We start from the raw sequence: 21,706 nt of genomic DNA on the forward strand, positions 1-21,706 counted from the left end.
ACTCTCGCCGGCGCCTACAGATCGCATCGTGTGTTGGCGTGTCCAAACAACTGTCCAAATCACAATGTGCGGCACCTTTTTACTGCCAAAACTAACACGCTTACGTGCTAATTAAATAGTTTACAAGTCAACGTGATTGCGCCTAAGACGCTGCTATGGCCTCGCACAGTGGGATTTTTATGGGGGAATGCTGATGAAGAAAATCTTCTTTGCAACAGCACGCTTGTAAACAGCTTGGGTGTACAAGTTCTCTTTATAAATTTCTAAATTTTCGGCACAGTATTATTCAATTCAATTTAATTTCAAATTGTTATCAGTTTTGTCAAGCTTTTAATTAAGTGAATTAAGTTGTGTGTGAATAGGGACTTGGCCAAGAATACAAATAAATACATATAATAAAGACAAAATAATTATAAAAATAAATAATAATAATTAATAATATTGATGAATCAAGCACTCTTGTCAGGAAATATATTCTTCTTAGCTCAGATGTTTATCTATAAAAAACAACTGTTGCATTCCTTCTAATCTTAGCTCTGCAATTATGCCAACAAAGAGCTCTTTATATTGATCGCAAAAAGCAGAGCTTAAGCTGTCCGATACAGTCATAAAGACAGGGTGTCTCACTATTTTGCAGGAATTGTATTTTTTTATATATCACTTTTTGGGTTTTTCTTTTTAAGCTTCTCTTCATTAAATAATAAGATCAGGAAGCAGCACAACATAAAATTGTATTAATATTAGAATTATAGAAAATAGAAATTCAGCAAAAGTTTCATTTAAAAATCTCTTGCAACATCTCAAAAATTGTACAGAAAGATATAGACATATCAAGTAAAATAATTTAAATGTTTGAACTATATTTGTTTTATGCAGAAGTTGATGGAGTAAGACTATAAATATATTATTTTCTATAATTAAGATATGTGCACAATAATTTATTCTGTTTATTTTGAATTATTATCTTTTTTTTAATAGGTGGATATGAAATAACTAATTCCCAACACATTTTGAAGCTTTTAATCAGAAAGTTTTTTAATATTTAAGTTCAATTTATAATATAACAAAATTTATGTGATCAGTTACTGTTGGTTGAGTTTTTCATAGATATATCAAATATCAGTTCTCTAGTTCTCTAATCATGAACGTCTTTTCTATTAATTTTGGCAGGAAGTCTACTTACTTGTATTTTTCCCACAGTATTCTTGTGTATTAAAAGATTTTACAATGAATTCGATCTCTAATCAATCAATTAATTAATTCTTTAAGTAACGAAGCTGTACTTATTTTTTCAATCTGAAGATTTTTTCTGGTAAGGCCAATAATTGTAAAAGGCATTTTCTTCAATATTTAGTTTTTAGTCAAATTTTACACAATGGGTGAAAATGTTCACAGTTGCAGGTGTTGTCAATTAATTGTTTTATAGAATATAAAAACGTAAAACTCAGAAACTTAAACATTTGCCAACATACGAGTACTTATTCCACGGTACATGGGTTTGGGAAGCCAGCGGCTGGTTTGATTTTTATTTTTATTTATTTTTGGTTTTTTGTTTTTTGGTTAGGCGACAGCTTGCCAAATCTAAGAGCGCGCCAGAGTCGGGACTGGAAGTGCTTTGGTAAATGAAAACGCGTTAAGATTTATTAACGTTATTGTTGTTGTTGTTGTTGTTGGAAAATGTATGGGGGTTTGCGTTTTGGGAGCACACGGGCAGATTGCCTAGCGCTTTATAAACTTGTACTTGTAGCTCTTAATTTTTTATGTTTGTGGCTTACAAATGTGTTTGAAATGATTTGTTTATTGCATGTTAATGCTATTAACTGGTAGGTTGGACGACGTGCAGAGTGTGCCATTAAGTGTCCGCCGTTTGATTTGAGTTTGAACTGACCGAACGACCCAGTTGTTATTGCTGTTGTTGCTGCTGTTGCCTGAGAGTTTGCGGCAGTTTGCTCGTAAAAAGTTACTAAACATTGCCTATAAATGTAATTTTTTTATGGGCCTTTAAATCGACCGAAAATGTGTGCAGGCGGATAAAGGCGTTACACTTGATTTTGAGAGGTGTCTGGAAAAGTGCTAGCTTTAGTGAAAGTGACAAAAAGAATTACGATTGTATGAAGGCCAGAAAGCAAAAACTTGAAGCTCCTCAGTTTTACGGAAATATTTCATAGTTTAAAATTCTTAAAGTTCATAAATTATAATGAAACTGAAATGGAATGGCTTGGACTTGGAAAAAGCTGTTAAATAAGTTATGCAAAAAATGCACAACATTTTTATGCCATCTAATATGATGGTTTTTTTTGGATCCATTAATGGAGAAATCAATGTTTTGGTATTTGTTTTGATATTTCTTATAATTCCGACTCTTTTTTTTTCTGTTATGGTTACATATTTTGTATTTTTCAATTGTGGCTCAAGGAATTATAAAAAGTGTAAAAATTAATGTTGTTTCTTTTCCCTTTTGCCTTCCAAGCGACTTCGTATACAACAAGCAAGACGACGAAAATACGAAAGAGAAAGAGGGAGCGGGATGAGGGCAGACGTACAGGAGTCATGAGCAAGAGCTTGAATAAATAAATAAAATAAATAGAATAATTAAAAAAATAATAAATAAAATAAAACAAATTAAACAAATTTAATGAATAATAATATGAATAATATAATGAATAATATAAAGAATAAAATAAATAAAAAAAATAATGAAGTAATATTTATTTAACATTGTATTGTTTTTAATAAAACGCCACAATTCTTACACATAATGTATTACAAATTAATTATCTGAGAACGTAATACCTAAAATATTTAAAATAAAATAAATATAATCAATCAAAAAAATAATAATAATAATAATAAAATAATAAAAACAAATATAATGAATATTATAATGAATATTATAATGAATATTATAATGAATAATATAATGAATAATATAAATTAAATAAAATAACTGAAGTAATATTTATTACACATTGTATTGTTTTACATAAAACGCCATAATTCCTTCACACTATGTATTACAAGTTAATTATGTGCGAACATAATAATTTTTAATAATAATAATAAAATTTACCACACAGGTAGTATACATATAGTATAATATTTTTAATCTGCATCTCAACCACACACACACACACACACTCACAACCAAAGTTTTGTGAATCATCCATCAATTGCGACCTCCCCGGTTGTTGATTTCTTTGGCTTGCAAGCCACAGCCCCTGTACCTAAAAGTGTGACAATCGACGACAACTTTTGCGCAGTCTATTTAAATATGCTGTGGAATGGGTTAAAGGCGCGACGGTGGCATATCCATCAGCACCCCATGCAACATTCAAAAGAGGCAGACAATGCGCGCATTTTTTTCGAGTTGACACTGGAAAACAAATACGTAGACACAGAGACAGACACAGAGACAGCGACAGAGACAACGACGTGCTTCCACGCATGAGTCACGCGTTGTGTGCAAAAACGCATGAAAAATTAAATGAATAGTGAACAGGAAAAATCAGTAAAAAGTGTTTTTTTAAAAAAACTGCCGGCTTTTTGCAATTTGTTGGTGTTGTTTGCGGCTCTGTTATCACGGCGAAACATTTTGAAAAATTGGCTGCAACGCCCACGAAAGAAAATGGCGCCGTGTAAACAAGTAAGAAAATCTAGCTTGACATGACAAATGAAAAGTGCAATAACTTTAAAAATTGCATGACCATAGCAGGGTGACCAAAAAAAATCCTAAGCTTTTATATACTTATAGTATGTATATAGGATAGGCATTTGGGAACTTTAACGAAACAGATTTTCTGTTGAATTTGTTGAGCTTTTCAAAGATGTCTCCTATAAATGCTGGCAGGAAGTCTGTTTCTGTTATCCACATTTATGTTTTGTTTATTAAGATATTCAAACATTGAATCTTTAATTAAATACGATTTAGATAGAATTGAGTATCAGTTCGGTAGATTCTTGACTTTATTTTTGCAAATTGAAGATTTTTTCTGGTAAGGCCAACAATTGTAAAGAGCATTTTCTTCAATTTCTGCAAAACAATTTTAAATGTATATTTTGCTGTCAATTCGAACGAAGAAGAAACAAATTACAGTTTAATTAAAATTAATTAAATTATAATCTAAGTAAGGCTGACTAGCTGCTTCAACATTAGAATTTAATCAACAAGAGTTTTTCTTTTCTTTTCTAATTTGTAAAAATATGAACTCAATAGTTTAGGATTTTATGTGTATTTTAATCATTAAATGTGCTTGTCTACCAGCCTACAAAATAAGTAACAGATAAAAATATGTTATTTTGTTAAGTAGACATTAATTAATGATTTAATGACTGTTAATTTGCTGTGTTTAAAACTTGCTGCAAAGATGACTAATAATATTATTGACTAAATATATTATAATAGACTAATAATAATAAATAGAAAAGAGATGGCGAAAACTTCTGCCCTTCTATAATATATTGTTTTTGTTATTTTTTTTTTTTAATTTAATTTATAGCTTGTCATTTCATATATGAGACCACTCTTAGAGAATTTTTTTAAGACTGCAAGTAAGTTTTTTAATCTTTAAATCTCTTAAATCTCTTTAGCGCCGTAATTTGAATCGAGTCTTATACTCTTGAACGAATCTCACATTGTGGAAATCCTGCTAGCTCATTTAACTATGCCATGATATATTGCTGATCTAACTTTTCGAGTAGATTTCCATTGCAAATATCCGATTAATATTATTTATATTTTTTGGCTAAAATTGTTGGTCACCCTTACACGCACGAATATCTACTAATGTGCTGGAGTCAAAAGCCTGCCCGTCAAATGGCTGGAAAATCTCGTAGAGAAATTGCGCAGGCAAACAAATTGCGCGGCCACACGGCAGACAAATGCGCGCCTGAGATACACACACACACACACTACAAGTAAAAAAAAATGAAGCCAAAATGTAGCTGACGTTTGGCTATTTCACGCCGACAAATGCTGCGCATGCGCGCCCAGAATCGGAGTCTGCCAGCTGCCTGCTGGCTGGTGCCTGGTGCCTGTCGACTGCCGTTGGCAGCTCCGAAGAGTCGGCTTGTCTGACAGGCCTGGCACTGACAGCAGCAAGCGGTTCTCTTCAGGTTTCAGCGGCATTTGCGCTTTAAAAGGATTGAAATATTTGCGCTGCCATGATTAGTGTTCTAAATAACGCAACTGTCGTGTTTTCGGCTCCGGCCAACACCAATCAATGAACAAAAATTGACACCCGACATGCAAAATGGAGTGAAGAAGTGAAGCATTCAAGGCTGCAGCTGGCCTGACAAATTGCTTAATTAATACGCATTGAAGACGATTTGTTGCTTTTTTTTTGCTTTTTGCGAAGCGAAACCTGTTGCTGTACAACAACAATGAGAACAAAAAACAGAGGAAATTTATAAACAAAATCCGCTCATTGGCATTTCTTTAATTAAAATCCCATAAATTAGTGCGTGAGCGAAATGTGTGCATTCACGAGTACACGAGCAGAGTTTTGTGTAAATAAATGTCGTTGGGGTTTTGTCGAAATGACGTCAATGCCAGCTGTCGGTCATTATTATGAATAAGTATTTTTGTGGTTTTGGGTCATCCTTGAGAGCTGTCGTTTCAATGTCAAATCGAAATTACGTTTGTGCTTTTGAAGCTTTATCTCTTGGATAATGCCGTTTTGGCAAGCAATTGAGCAGCGGATCTTCTAAGCTAATGATGTCTTAACGAGCGGAAACAAAGACACAAAAACTATTTAAAACAGTTTTTAAAAAACTTCGCATACTTTGAAGTTTGAAATGAAATTGTTCAGCTGCCAAAAGACTTTCGATTCAGATTCAAATATGGATTCAACCAGATTTTCTGGTTTAATTTAACAAACTTTATACTATTGTTATTTTAAATTTCCTTAAATTGAGTACATTATATGCTCAGAAGCAAATATTTAAACGAATTTTTTGAAACTATTCCTCATAGGTTTCAAGTTTGAAATGAAATGGTTCAGCTGCCAAAAGGCCCTCAATTCAGATTCAAATATGGATTCAACCAGAAGCCAGACTTGTCTGGTTTCATTCTACAAACATTATACTATTACTAATAAAAATTTCAAAAACAAATATTGAAAACAGTTTTGTGATCCTTCTCCTTAGAATTTCGCGTTTGAAATGAAATTGTTCAGCTGCCAAAAGGCCTTCAATTCACACTCAAATATGGATTCAATATCCCCAACAGACTTGTCTGGCTTTATTTAACAAACTTTATACTACTATCAATAAAAATTTCATTCATCTAAATTGTATATAAATTTCTCTGCATTGATCTCCCTCTAAAAACTTCACTCCTGGGTGGCCCCATTTCCTGTTCAACACCAAACGCAATTCATCTCTTCCTAGAAAACAGAAAATCGAAGAAAGAGGCTTGCTAAAATTTCATGTAAAAACTCTACAAAGCAAGAAAAAGGGAATAAACAAATAACTTTTAAATTTTCTGTCAATGCGAGAAAGGCTGCTTTTTGGGAAAACAGCAAAACATGCAACGCTCATTGATTTCCTACATCGATTGACTCCATAATATTTATACAACACTTTCAAGTGTTTTTTTTTTTCAAATTTACACAATTTTCCGGAAAATGAAAGCAAAACGCATCGAACCGCAACTTCCTTTGCTTTGCCTTTGCTTTCCAAGAACTGGGAAATCGTTTCAAGTGCCAGATCGAGAGAGAGGCCCATGTGTTGACACGCGGGGGCATGATATTGAAATATTTGCCTCGATTTAGGGTCGTTAAGGCGGGTGGCTGTGTCTCTGGCTGATGACTGAGAACTCGGAGAGGGAGAAGCAACAGGTAGAACCTGTAAATTGATATTGGTTAGCAGGGCAGTGGACACCGACTGGCAGTGCTTGTGTGTATTTAGCTTATCACTGGCATCGCCAGACATCGGAATATAGCGCTGCATTTCGGACATTTCGGTGTTTGCTTTGAGGCGTTAGCTCCGTCGAGGCTCGTTCCCTGACCACCAATGCCTCGTCGCAGCCGTCACATTTATCAATGAAGTTCAATGACAGTTGTTGCGCAGGCGATCGCCGATCACCGATTCGTTATCGGCTTAAATACATATTGACAAACGGCTTGATAAAGACGCCGCTGGGCCAAGCAGTTGGCATTTCTTCGTGCCCGAAGCTCCATTCATTGTAGGCGTGTGGGCGACATGGCACCTCGGATGGGATATTGATGGTGACACTGATGAGCCTGATCAGTGTTTTTCACTTTTTTATTTGTATTATGTGATGACTGGTTGTCTTTATTTGGAAACGAACGAGACTCCAAATGATATCAATTTATAAATGAACGAACTCGTAACTTGAGCTGTTTATTTTAAGTACTTGTTGCCAACATTAATGTCACAGCAACTGAAGGAAACTTTTAAATGAGAAATGGTTCTTTATTAGAGATATACACTCGAGATATACAGTGAAACCAACAATTATTCGTACACTCTTTACTTTTGACTTTAAAGGCCTATATCTTCGCTGTTATTTATAATACACAACAATTTTTAGTTTCAAATGAACACTTAATATTTATATTTTATATTTTAAAAACAATAACAAACAATTTCATAATCGGTAATGGAAAAAACTTAATCTAATCAAAATAAGGCAGGTTTTTACGTCCATAAATTATTCGTACACTTTGTGCCTTATCATGTTTTCTCATCGCATGTAACTGTAATTGGCAATTCTTTTTAAGGAATTTCGTTACCGTCGCCAGCATTCAGCATGTACATTAGTTTTCATTCATTCTTCTTTGATTTTTAATTAGTGTTGAGACGAATTTTGATTGATATAGACGCAATGGGGCGAGGAAAGGATATTTCACTTGATATGCGTAAACATATTCTTAAATTGTATACAGAAAATTATTCTCTTCGCGCCATTGGCAAATTAATCGACAGATCACACTCTTCTGTACAAAGTATAATACAGAAGTACGGAAACACAGGGAGTTTGGGTACAAATCATAAACAAGCTGGGAGACCAAAAATTCTAACACATCGTGATGAGCGAAATATAGTAGCTGCTGTTGTCCAAAACCCAAAAATAACCACTTCAGAACTATCCAAAAATATTGAACAGTGTAGCAACAAACAAGTGTGCCACCAAACCATACGCAATTGCCTATACAGTGCTGGTTATCATGGAAGGATTGCACGGCGAAAGCCATTCATTTCGGCGGTTAATAAAAAAAAGAGGCTGGAATTCGCCAAACTGTATTTAAATGAACCAGATTCGTTTTGGGAAAACGTTATCTTTAGTGATGAGTCCAAATACAACATTTTTGGGCACGACGGCCCTCCCAAAATCTGGCGAAAAGCGAATGAAGCCATGAAAGAGAAAAACATTATTCCCACCGTCAAGCATGGTGGAGGAAATGTAATGGTTTGGGGATGTATAGCTGCATCTGGACCTGGAAACATGGTGTTCATAGATGAAAAAATGGACAAGCACATTTATAAAAGTATTTTGGAGAGAAATTTACATCCAAGTGCCACAAAGCTCGGGCTCGATCCCAAAAAATTCTTCTTCCAACAAGACAATGACCCAAAACATTCATCATATTTGGTACAAGAGTGGCTGATATATCACTGCAAGCAGCTTAAATCTCCACCCCAATCACCAGATTTAAATCCCATAGAGCATATATGGGAATTGCTTGAGAGGAGGATACGGAAGCACAATATAACATCCACGGAATCATTGAAAGCCGCATTAGTTTCTGAGTGGCAAAAAATTGAACCAAGAGAGACCAATAATTTGGTGAAGAGCATGCACCGGCGCTTACTAGCCGTTATTAAGGCCAAATGCGGGCCTACAAAATATTAAAATTTAAATAAGATGTAAATTTAAGAAAAATAATTTGAAAACAATTAAGTGTACGAATAATTTATGGACGTAAAAACCTGCCTTATTTTGATTAGATTAAGTTTTTTCCATTACCGATTATGAAATTGTTTGTTATTGTTTTTAAAATATAAAATATAAATATTAAGTGTTCATTTGAAATTAAAAATTGTTGTGTATTATAAATAACAGCGAAGATATAGGCCTTTAAAGTCAAAAGTAAAGAGTGTACGAATAATTGTTGGTTTCACTGTATACTCGTAGCAACTATGCAAACGCTTCTTATGAGAGCTTTTTTGAATGCTTGGGTTGTGTTATAAATCAGGGACTCTTATTATTATAAGTGTTATTCAAAAAATTTTAAAATATTGATTATTTTTGTATACATTCGCTCATAATATAATGATAAATTTTGATTGATTAATTTAAAAACTCAACCAATAACCACTTTTTTGAACAAACAAATAAATCACAAAAATAAAGAATTTTTAGAACAATTAAACACAAGTTGTAATTTTGCCTTTTTTTTAGTGACATAAGAATCTTTAAGGGATAAACAAAATTATAAAATAATGAATAATTTTTTCGTTAAAAAAAACAAACAACAAGTTTTTAGTTGGACTATTCTGCTTTAATTGATTTGAGAGCTTTCAAGATTAGTATACGATTCTCAAGATTAGTAAACGATTATGTTGAATAAAGAGCACAGCAACTATTACTCTCTGATAGAAAGAAAAATACCATAACGATGTAGTAAAACGTTCGTTTGAATACTAAAACTTTCTATGAATAATAAGGACTTTAAGTATAAAATGAAACAGCACATCAAAAGCAAGTAAATTGGCGAATCTGTTGATATTGAGGAATTATCTCAACACATTACACTTGTTTAAGCAGCAAAGCAAAGCAGTTTGCGAAAAAAGAGTGGTTTGAATAATAGAAAAAATACTTCTAAATTGCTGAAACATATAGTATTATTAATCAAAACTATAAATCCACAATTCTGACGATAGACTGATGAACGAAAATTAATTCTTTAAAGCTTGCATACATTTTAAAATAGTAGTTGATCAGTTTAATTACATTTTTCTGCTTTATTAGAGTAAGTTTTCCAAATTTATTTTGGCATTTCTCTACAACTAACGTGCTTCTTATATCTCTTTATATCTATTGATGTTGCATATTTTGTGTGACGATTTCTGTTCATCTTTGAGCTTTTAACATCAAGTCTTCACATTCGAGGAATTTTCTTCTGCCAAACCTGAACAATTGATTTGTGGCGCCTTCTCTAGGCACAAATCTTTACGCATCATTCACACAAACTGACCCAGTTTAGTTCCCAGATCTTTGACTAAAACAATTTGTATAATGCCCGACACGTTCCCGTTCCCCACTTCGGAAGTGTCTGCCCAAACGAGCTACGTATCTGTTGACCCGTTAAATGAGTTCTGGCCCAAGATATAAAGAAGAAGAGGCCGTCTGCTTGCCGGCGTCAACGTCTTATCAAAACTTAGCATACAACATTAATTTATAGGCATCAACACTCACACACACACACACATACAGACACTCTTTCAATAGAATGTTGTAGCTCTTGTTGTTTGACCGGCGGCTCTTCCACTCATTATCCATGCCTCAAATCAAATATCTTTAGCAATTAAGCATAAGTTTATTTCTAACAAAAAACAGTGTTTTGTTGTGTGTTTTCTCCGGTTTTGTTATTTCTATAAGCAGCGCCAAAGACTCCGTTTCTATGGTTCCCCAATCTATTGGTCAGCGCAGCTGTGCAACTTTGTTTTCCTACACTGCAATAAATTTTCACATTATTTTCTAATATTTTTAAAATCTTAGTTTTCATTCAGACTGCAACCCGATTTCTAAATCAAAGCAGTTTTCAATATAAAAGTGTTTAAAGCATTCCTAATTCTGTAAATCGTATAATAATGAGACTTTTATGTTACTTATTTTTTATTTATCGATAGCTGATACTCCGATAGATTGATGGCTGTTTGATATTTAATAATTAATATAAAATAAGTAATGCTGCATTTTAGGATTTTCTCCAAAAACCTTGGGAATACCAAGTTTAATAAAACTCGAATATGGTTATAGGTTAAGAACATTCATTCACAAATATAGGTCAATAAATATTTACGATTTAACAAAAGTTGTTTATATTCCCTATGATATATACGATCGGGAGTACTTGGTAATGTAAATGGTATGCAAATACAGGGTCTACAAAAATAATAGTTTCAAGTTTTTTTTTGAACAAAGGCAAGCTTTACAAGAATCTAAAAAGACATGCAATTAATATTAACATTTTAAAAAATATAATTAAATTCTATAATTTTCTGTTCAGTAAAGTTAAAAAAATCGAAATAAAGTAAGTAAAACATGAAACAATGTAGAAATAAATCATAGCAATAATTGGTGGCTTATTTTCGATAAATTGTTGCATTTTGTCAACTGTCTTGTATCGGATAATCCTGCCAGGTGTAATAAATGTGTAATTTAATCGAAATCGACTAAGGTATATATATAAGTAATGGGTTATTTGTTTAGTATTTCTTATTTCTTCAAATGAAACCAATAAGAATTCTAAACTTAAATGTAGTCTGCTGATAAAAAAAAAACAACTTTGAGAATTCTTTTTAAAGTCTATTTGAATATTTAAACAATTTTGTGTGGAAATTATGTGCATTTCCGATAAACATACTAAATTTGGGAATTACGAGTACTCTTCAAAGCTTTTTTGGAAACATAATATTTTTTTTGGAAATATCTAGACGTAGCTATAGTAGTTTCTATATATTTTACAATATCTATTTTTTACAAAACTGTTATTCAAATCCGCTTCAGAGTGTTTTGTTTTTTTCTAGGAGTGTAGCTCATTTAGCCCTTTTGGTAGTGTATATTTGTTGTGCTGCGCTTTATAATGGTTTGTTTAGTTTCGGCTGCATCTCCGCATCTCTTGCTATTTGTATTTACGAGTGTGCATGCATCTCTGAAATGTTTACAAGTATCTTGTGGTGCCTTGCAATTGCAAGTGAGTTTGAAGTTTAGAATTTGATGTGCGCTTTCCGTCTATAAAAATAAGTTTTAATGCACACTTTATTCTTATGGCGTATGCATATTTATGAGTAGTGCTCGTGAAGTGCTCAGGAACAAATTTTGTGGATATATTAAGTTACCATATCGAATTACTCGACCTATAATGCTATTCCCAATTCTCACAGCAGCCAGTGTGCCTCTGTATTTTATGCATTGTATGCGGGACTTTTGTTTGTTTATTGTTTTTATTGAGTTGTCCCGCCTCAATTTCTTCATTTGCTTTGTTTCCCCTCCCTTCCTACTTGAATGTTTATTGTTTTTGTTAAGTTTTGACATGTGTTTCGGCATTTTTGTATATTTTTTGCTGTGCATATCAAATAACGATTGTATTCATATAAAAAGGAACGTAGCGCTACTTGTATAAATAATTGAAATGTGGCTTCCAGCATTATAAAGGAATTTTCAGCTGTCTTCTTCATGTAGTACTTCCGTTAAATTAAATGAAGCCTTAATTTGTTTACTGAAAGACTCATGCAAAATCAAGAGAAACTGATATATATTTGTTACTTTTAGCAGATGAAAATATCGAAATAAGAACATATTTTTTAGTTCTCTTCTTCATATGGCCAAAAAGGAAATTAAATGGTTCTGATAATTGCGTAGCATTTCCATATATTTTTACAACAAAGGATGAAATACAAATTGTAGAATTCTGTGGAAATCTGCAGGTTAACAGAAAACTGCAAGAGTACCCTTTTGTTATTGTAAATTGTTAATTTATATCTCTTGCAGTACAGTTCAGGAAAGACAGGAAAACCCAGTATGTTTTGAAGCTTAACAGATGCGCAGTTCAATTTAAACAAATAGAAATTTCTCTCGAAATCCAGTTTCTTGTTTAACTTTTATAAATTAACTGAAAACTCTGGTAAATTCTTTCAATAGGCGTTCAATCGAGTGCAGCTTACTTCCGGATTAGTGCATTACGAAAAGTTTCGTTGTACGCGTTTCAGAAACCCCTCTAACACATATATATATATATATATATATATATATATATATATATATGTGCATACTTCAATATTTGTTTCTTACATTTTCTCAATCGAATGCAAACAAACAGCTCACGCACTCAATCACTTCAAGTTCAAAACTTTTGCTTTTCATGGCTACGCATGCACCTTTATTGTTAAAGAAAAGAGGGAAACTCAACTCAGTAAAGTTCAGTAAACTTCTCGGCGACTACTTCACATGTCAATAATAAAAAAAAAAAATTAAAAACAAATAAAAGTCAATGACAGCGTTTGCTTGCCATGCGCCCGTCCGTCCATCCAACAGTCAGTCAATATGGTAAAAAGTACGTGCATTTTCCCACAAGTCTACATTTTTAACATCAGCCAGTGAGTTGTGTTGTTGTATTTGCTGGTATTGTGTAATGCAGTTAACTAGAAACAAACAGAAACCAAATGAAGAATGCATATCTCACACATTTTCCTAGTCGCATATGCTTTTGTATACCCTTTAGGCGTAACACTCCAGTAGAGGCGTGGCAGAAAGACTTGTTGGTTTGTCAACTCAGTTGATTAGCAGACAACTAAAGGAAAATCAGTTGAACATTTTGGAAACTTTTAAAAAATATATCTTTGCTTTTATCAGCAATGTAGTAGTTTTATTTGCTGTTGTTCCAAATGGAGAACTTTTAATCACACCTCTAGTATGCAGATTTTTCAGAATACAAAAGTTCTTTTAAAAATAAGGGTATATAATCGTCGGGTTTTAGCCTTCCATTTGATTGAATGTTGGTAGTACCATCAAAAAAAAACAAGAGCAAATAAGACACAACTTTGCTGGGAAAGCAACGCAACGGCAACTGAAAAGCTTCTGTGTGTAGAAATGTGAGCAAACAGGCCTTTTCAATGACTTATGGATTTCAGTTGAAAGAATGTATCCACAAGATACACGACAGTTATGCGCTGATAAAGTGCGCGTATGTATGTCTGATTAGCCATGGCTTAGTCTACAGTAGGAGCAGCAGCAGCAGCCACAACAACAACAGCACATAATTACAACAACATGAACGGAAATGCATTGGCAGAGAGCGTGGGTCAAGCATGGAGTCATGGTGTAGTATCTATCAGTATTTCTTATAAATATCTGTCGCTTGGATCATTTGAGACTCTGGCTTAGTGACCCATTTTGCTCGCCAGCCGCTCGGCTCTTATGAAACTTTCGTTTTCTTAATCTAAACAAGCCATCAATCAATTAATTCCAATAGCTGTTGAACACTGAGTTGTGTACACAACGCTGCCGCAGCTACTTGCCTGCCTTTATTAATAGTCAACGCCAAGCAATTAAACTCGGCCATACATATACATATATACATATATACATATATACAAGTATATAGATAATCGCCAATAATTTGCTCTATCAATTCGCAATGAGAATCAAATTACTTCCCCACCCCACTCTTAGCTCCCAACTCTGATGGTGCTATAGCGGCTGCTTTGCGGGTCTCTTCCACTCGTTTGATGCTTATATATATTTACAACTGATTGATTTAGAAAACTATTAGACGCATTTGATTTGCAATCATTAGGTAGCCGAGAGAGAGAGACTGCAGTACAGATGTTGTGCTGAGCTTTTGATTGAAAGTCGTGTTCGAAATGGTTTTTACGTTCGCCATAAATCACTTTCCAAAGCAAAATTGTTTATGAATAATACATATGCAACTGAATGCAAGCAATTTATAGTTTTTCAGTGAACGAAAGTATATAACTGGCATGTAATCACATTTCTCGTATAAATTGTTAGTGAATTTATTATTTATTGCCGTATTAAGAGGATTCCAAAAAATACTCGTTAATAATTAAATTTTTCTTCCGTCTAGAAATATAACAAAATAAATGTATTGATGTAAATGTTTAAGTTGCAAGTTAATTAAAACGGTTACAAGTTTTGGTGTATTGCAATTATTTCTAATCAACACTGGGTTTTAAAATTGTTCCCCTTTACGATGTTACCAGTAGTATTAAATTTATATTTCTTCATTTTGTATAATGAAGTAGAAATGGCAAAAAAAGAGTTACCTCATTTGCAATATAATAATATAATATTATAAGTTGTCGTGAATAAATAAATTTAAACCGCATTCAAAACTATACAATATTGTAATTATAAAATAGAAAATGTATTAGTAACAAATTTTAAAAAATAAATGTGTTTTTTTAAACCTTGTTTTCTATAATATTCATATATACTTGTATTTTTTTCATTTTAGAAAAAGTTTATAAAAAATACTTTTTAAAGAGAAAAAGACAAAGCCTTTTTCTTAAATCAAATACTTTCGTATTTTCTAAAACAGAGCATAAAAGTCTTCTCAACTATCCAGTTATTTCGAATAGTCCTTGGCTTACCAAATTAAAATACTTTAAACCATTTTGCAGTTTGCATTAGCAAAAGTATTTATCTTATTGTCAAATCGTTTCTCAGTTTAAAAAGTTATACATTCGAAATATAGTTCTGTTCTGTAAGTTTCTTTAGACAAGTTTATTCTTTTCCTATTCGACATTTGTTTTATATGTTATTGTTTTCCACAATCCAACTTCAGTTTACATCTTCCCCATGTTGATGCTTTATGCGAATCATAAGACGTTCCACATAATTCCCGCTATAAAATCTTTATCTTAGCAGGCCAATCATGTTTTCAAAACAACAGACAACAACAACAACGAATTCTATTAACAAATCATTATCATAAGCCCTTCCACCATAATCATTAGCAACAAAGAGCGGCTGGAAATGTTTTAAAAACATGCTCGACTACCACAGTGGCAGGCGAGCTCATGTGGTTCTATTAGTGCCACTCATAAGCCCTAAAAAGACGCCAAACCACAGGAATGCATATTCAAAACGAATGCCTAAGACTCTGAGCAATTTTTACGACAGCTTGGCATAGACACGATAAGCCACTTAATTTTATAACCAGCCTAAAATTTAATAAACCCTGGCTGTGTTCTATGCGTGCTCTGTAAGGTTCCGAGAGGGCAACACCTACCAATAGAAGGCGCAGGGCACATGTGTTCTCTTCGAGATGCCCGCTTCCTATTAGCGCGTGTTCACATTTTGTGGGCATGACATGCCAAAAAAAAAAAAAAAAAACGAAAAACTCTGAAAAAAAAGATACGCAGCCCCGCATGCCAAGTCCATCTATTATCCTCTTCAACCTAAACGTCATATGTGCGTGTGTGTGTGAGTGTGTGTGAGTGTGTGGGTACACCTACCTAGCAGACTACTAACAATTGCCTATTGTGTCCATTGTTGTTCCTGTTGTTGTTAGTTGTTAGTTATAGCGCAACGCAATTACAAGAACCGCAACACGAACAACAACAACAACAAGAAAGCCTACATCTTTGGCAGAAGGCTGGCGCTATTGTTGTCGCCATGGTCGGACCTAATGGCCATCTCGGGGTCATACTCGTATGTTTGTATGTGCTTGAGAAAGTCTAAACAAATGACCGGAACAGGCAAACACAACACACAAACATGCAATATATATACGCGTATATACTTATGAGCATTATGCTTGAATTCCTCATCGGATCAGTTTTGTTCTTTCATAAAGGGTTCAATTGCCGGCCAATTGTGTCTTTGTCCACAAGACTTTATTTAAAATTTGTTAGAATATTGCGAAAAGGTAAGAAGTAATTTTGAAATTAAGCTAAGCTAAAAAATATTTATTTTTATCCATTATTTTAAAAATAGAACATACATATATTTTAGATAAAATCCCTTCAATGAAATTTGCAGTTTAGCTCTACAAGTTTCAATCTAATATTCAATCATTAAATTCTTTAATAGTTACTTAATGGTTTTTACGATTAAATCAATTGAAATACGTTGAAAAATATATCCTTAAGCATATCAAGAATTTAATCCATTAAATATTTCCCATCAAACCAAACTGTTCTTGAAACTCTAGCTACATTGCAAAAAGTAGTTTCGCCAAAAGCCGACAACAGGAATCGCTAATACTACTTAGTCAGTTAACCACAGAGACGAAGACAACTCAGAGACCATAACTGGACCTCTCACGTAATAACATATAGAATTACAAAAATCTCTTCCTGTCACAACTTTCACATGAAAGTTCTTTCAACTTGAGCGCCCAAATATGGACACGATACTCATTGCTGTGGACAAGCGGTTGCCAAGTTGCTGACCACAAGCAGCATCAAGAAACCAACCAGGCCCAAATGGCTAGACCACGTTGAGAAGCTGTTGTCAAGTAGAGTACGTGCCTCGAACAAATGCGACCGATCAACTGCAGATTCTGCTTGTGCTGGTGCTGGAAGAAGGAACTCAATTCAAAGAATTCCTTCTTTCAGTTATTAAAGCTACCCTTTGCTTGAAGGTTATTTTTTAAAATGTTGTTAAGCATTTTAATTTCTCCATTTTGTTTAATTAAGTAGAAAAGGCTAAGCTGCTTGTTAATTCATAATGTTTTTTAAAAAATGTAAATAAATTGAAATTGAAATTATTTTTTAAAACTAAATCACTGTTGTTTTTAATAAAAAGTTGCAGATATTTTCCATTGTTGTTGTTATAAAGGGCCTTCAACTTCTTATAACTTCCTGTCTAGATCTGACCAACAACTTCCATTAAATTGTAAAGAATGAAAATATGTTTTATATTTCTTGTGGAAAGCAGTTGTAATGCTTACGGCCTAACTTTGAAAATGCTTTCAATTGGAAAATTGTGAAAATATTCCAAAAACTGGAAGAAATTTAGAAACGATTTTCTTTAATGAGTTAATTTGTGAAACAAAATGTTTGCCTTTAAGAAATATTGAAAATTCAACGTTTGAATCTAAAAAGTTATTTTCATTATTATAAAAAAACAGAAAAAAATGGCTACCATTACAAGAATTAGTAGCTCTGTTCATAAATGTTCTTTATAAGAACATCCTTTTTGAAAAACAAGTTCCCTTCAAATAAAATCGGCTTTAATAAGAATGAATTCTAGCATTAAAGAACTAGTTTCTCCGTTCAAAATAACAAATAAATCAAACTAGTTTTGTACCATTACAAGAATTACTAGCTCTATTCATAAATGGTCTATATCAGAACTTATACCTTATTAAAATCCCCCTTTATAAGAATGAAACCTAGCAGTGCAGAACTAGTAGTTCCCCTATTCAAAGTCTTTTGCACAACACCAGTCCAGCAGTGTCAACTCGACTCTAAACAATGTATCAACTATCGACCATATTTAGTATTGGTAGCACTGCACTTTTGGCTAACTAAGCAACAGTTAGTTACACATTGCCTTACCATTGGCATTCAACTTGCCACCAGTGCCTCCTCCTCCTCCTCCCCCGTTGCCTGCGCCGCCTCCAGTGCGTTGCAAGCGTCCCTTGCGTCGCCGTTGCGTGAATTTCTTTGGCAATTTGTTGTTGGCCAACTCCTCCTCGGCAATGTTACTTTCGATCAATAGGCCACTTTTGGTTTTGCGTCGACGCGTTTGCCCGCCCAATTGTTCCAGACGTTGTAGGTGTTGTTTCTGTTGTTTTTGTTGTTGTTTCGAGTGCATTATTTGGGCACCAGTCCAGGATACAATGCTGGCATCCAGCACTTCCGTGGAGCTCACATTGTTAGTCATGGATTGTGTATATTCCTTGAGCATTTGTGCGGGCGATAAGCTTTTGAGACGCTTGTTCTGCCATTGGCGCTTGGCCAGCACGGAATTTGTCGCCACGACCAGCAGCAGCAGGATCAAAAAAATTGGCCACATATAAGGCCCTTTGACTCTCATTTGATGCAGCATTTTATACGATTTAAAACACATATACATTCTTTTAATTCACTTTTTATTTTCCACCACACATTAAATGCCCAACATTTTAGCAGCTTGACATTGAAAGCTGCCTAATTGATAATGGAGCACCTTTTATTTAACAATGCTTTACAAAAAAAAAACGACTTTTCAAATCTCGCGCACCACACATGCAAACGCATTTCCTAGAATTTTTCATTCATATTTTTATTTTTGTAATACTTTTTTTATGGTTTCCGCTTGTCAGTTGACGTCGTCGTGTTGTTGACTGCGTTTGTATTTTTACACTCACTTTTTATTTCTTTTATTATTTGTGCACACTCCTCGGCCCCACTTTGCTATTTACTATACATAGATACGCATGCATGTATGTATAATTTGCAGCCTGCTTTATATATACTAAGTATATATGTACATATATATGATTTTTTTCTATTTAATTTATTGCGGCGCACTTGTCTGGCCGCAAATTTCTTACTTACTGCACTCACTTCTGTTGCAACATATTTGCGCTATTTAATTTTATTTTTATTTTCTTTGCGCATATTTCGCCACAACGACAAACTTCTCTAGGGCTATTTCTGTATATCCTCAAAACCGCAAAAACAAGAGAGATGCGAGGGGATGCACTTGCCGATAGAAGAAGCACTGTCGTCCCCACTTTTGTCACCTCCTCAATTATAAATGCACTCTTATTTTTATTCCTCTATTACTATATCATCAATTGATTTTTATGACTCGCTCATTTATCGCATTGCACCGCCTATCAACCGCAAAGAGGCCGCGCCACCGTTACCGCCACCCGTTAATCGAGCGCTTCGATTCTTCGATCGTGTCGACTCGCTCCGACTTCGCTCCGATGCTAACTCGTGCGCCTTGCGTCCTACGCAAACGACCGTCAAACACAAACTGATGCGACGCCGACCACGAAGGCCCCCGAGTGGCTGCTCTGTCTGCTCTGGCCGATCCGATCGTCTGGCCACAGGCTGTTCGGTCTGACAGAGCAGAGCTGAGCTGAGCAGAGCAGACTAAAATGCATTGCCTATGTGTATGCGTATGCGTTTGTTTCTGTGTGTGTGTGTGTGTGTGTGTGTGTGTCTGTGTGTGTGTGTGGGTTGTGGATCGCATCGAATTTACTCTTTGGTTGTTCATGCAACATTTGTTTCAGAACCATAGAATAATTCTAGAAAGCTTGCGCGTCCTATTCAAAATATCGCAACAAGCTCTTAAATATTAGCTTACAAGATTAGTGAAGTTTTTTAATTAACAAATATAATTTAAAAAACATATTTTTATTTCATTTATAAAACAGAACTCTAAAATTCGTTACAAGCTATCAATTATAAGCTTAAAAGATTGATAAAGTGTTTTAATAAAAATAGAATTGAAAACATATATTTTTATTTAATTTACAGAAGAGAATGTCAAATTTCGTGACAAGCTTTGACAAGATTTTCAAAAATTCAGTTTTTCAATAAAAATATAATTTTTAATAAAAATGTAATTGATAAAATATATATTTTTATTTCATTTACAGAAGATAAGGTTAAATTTAATTGCAAGCTATCAAATATTAGCTTACAAGATTTTCGAAAATGCAGTTTTTCAATACAAATATAATTGAAAAAAACATTTTTTCAAGCTGATCAGACTTCTGGAAATTGGTAAATATTACGGGGAATATATACATATGTACATATATAGATCGCCTATCTATGATTTTGATTATATTTCTGAATAAATAAATATTAGTGAGGAATTATTTTATTGATTCTGAGTATGTTGTTTGAATAAAATTCTTGAACGGATAACAATCAAAATACATAATTTTGTAAAGCACCACGATTTTAAAAAGCGTTATGCTGCTTGCAGAGAGTAACCATCAAATAGGAATAAGCTATTGGACATTTTAGTTGAAGGAGCAGGTGCTAGTACACCCTCACTACTCAGAGCACCCGGCTTAAGGCCTGGTATCCCAATTGCTCCACCCGCTAGATCCCCAAAAAGCAAAATTTCAACAAAAGAAGAAAAAAAGAAGTATTGCAAGGTGGAAGGGGAAGTCAGTGTCGTTTTCATGCCCTGTAGTCGTTTGACTAGCTTTCTTTTTTAATTATATAATTGATTATTTTGACATGGTTAGTTGGTAACAATTACAATCAATTTACTCATCTATTTGGCCCTAAGACCTCCGTCAATTTGATGAGGTCAAGTGTACTGAATTTCCTAAGGCTAGAAACAAATATTTTTTTGCAATCTAAAATCTCTACTCTTTTTTTAAAGAATTTTTGTAATTTAAATTGTTAGGTAAATAAAAAACAATATTTACCTTTTTTGTATTGAAATGAATATTTATTATGATTATTTTTGTTTGCTTACATATTTTTTTATTGACTGTTCTTTGTCCGAAATAAATAAATAATAAATTTGGATGAAAACTGATGGGTTAAAGGCCAAGCTGTTTTCTTTACGTTAGTGTATATTTATTATTTATTACATGTATTATTTATTACATTTATTTTGTAATGCCTTGCCTAAAATTACAGATCTAGTTAATTAAATGAATCTTGAGCTGTAATTAATTAACCTTAGGCTATAATTGTCTTCTATTTTCCTTTATTGCCGGCACTTTTTTACTTTTCCTTCAACCTTAGGTTCCACACTGCATTCGAAATTCCATAGATTCCATATCTGTTCCACACTCTCTCGATTCTCTTCGCATCTGTTGCGCTCTCTTTAAAGCGTTTTGTTCTTTGGGCTGCTTACCTGTTGCTTGTTATTAGCGTCTTTGACTTTACAGGTACTGTTGGGCTGGTTGTTGTTTTTGGTTTATTGGGATTTTCCGGTGCGACTAACAAAATATTTGGGCCCTAGCACCTTGCCGGTGTTTTCCTTGTATTCTTACTTCTTTCTTCTCTTTATTTTTTCACG

The 21,706-nt window shown here is 33.8% G+C and overlaps 1 protein-coding gene across 1 annotated transcript in view; it reads right to left on the minus strand.

Annotated features, from left to right (window-relative positions):
• The window catches only part of LOC115626020 (laminin subunit alpha-1), a 130,250-nt gene extending 111,514 nt beyond the window's left edge, over window positions 1-18,736 (minus strand). The window contains exon 1 of the mRNA XM_030521268.1: window positions 18,304-18,736. Within this exon, the coding sequence (XP_030377128.1) occupies window positions 18,304-18,736 (433 nt within the window). The remainder of the gene's footprint in view (window positions 1-18,303) is intronic.
• Between the last annotated feature and the right edge of the window lie 2,970 nt (window positions 18,737-21,706).

This window comes from Scaptodrosophila lebanonensis, unplaced genomic scaffold (genome assembly GCF_003285725.1).
Source record: "Scaptodrosophila lebanonensis strain 11010-0011.00,11010-0021.00 unplaced genomic scaffold, SlebRS2 tig00000080-arrow-pilon, whole genome shotgun sequence".
Classification (NCBI taxonomy): Eukaryota; Metazoa; Arthropoda; class Insecta; order Diptera; family Drosophilidae; genus Scaptodrosophila; species Scaptodrosophila lebanonensis.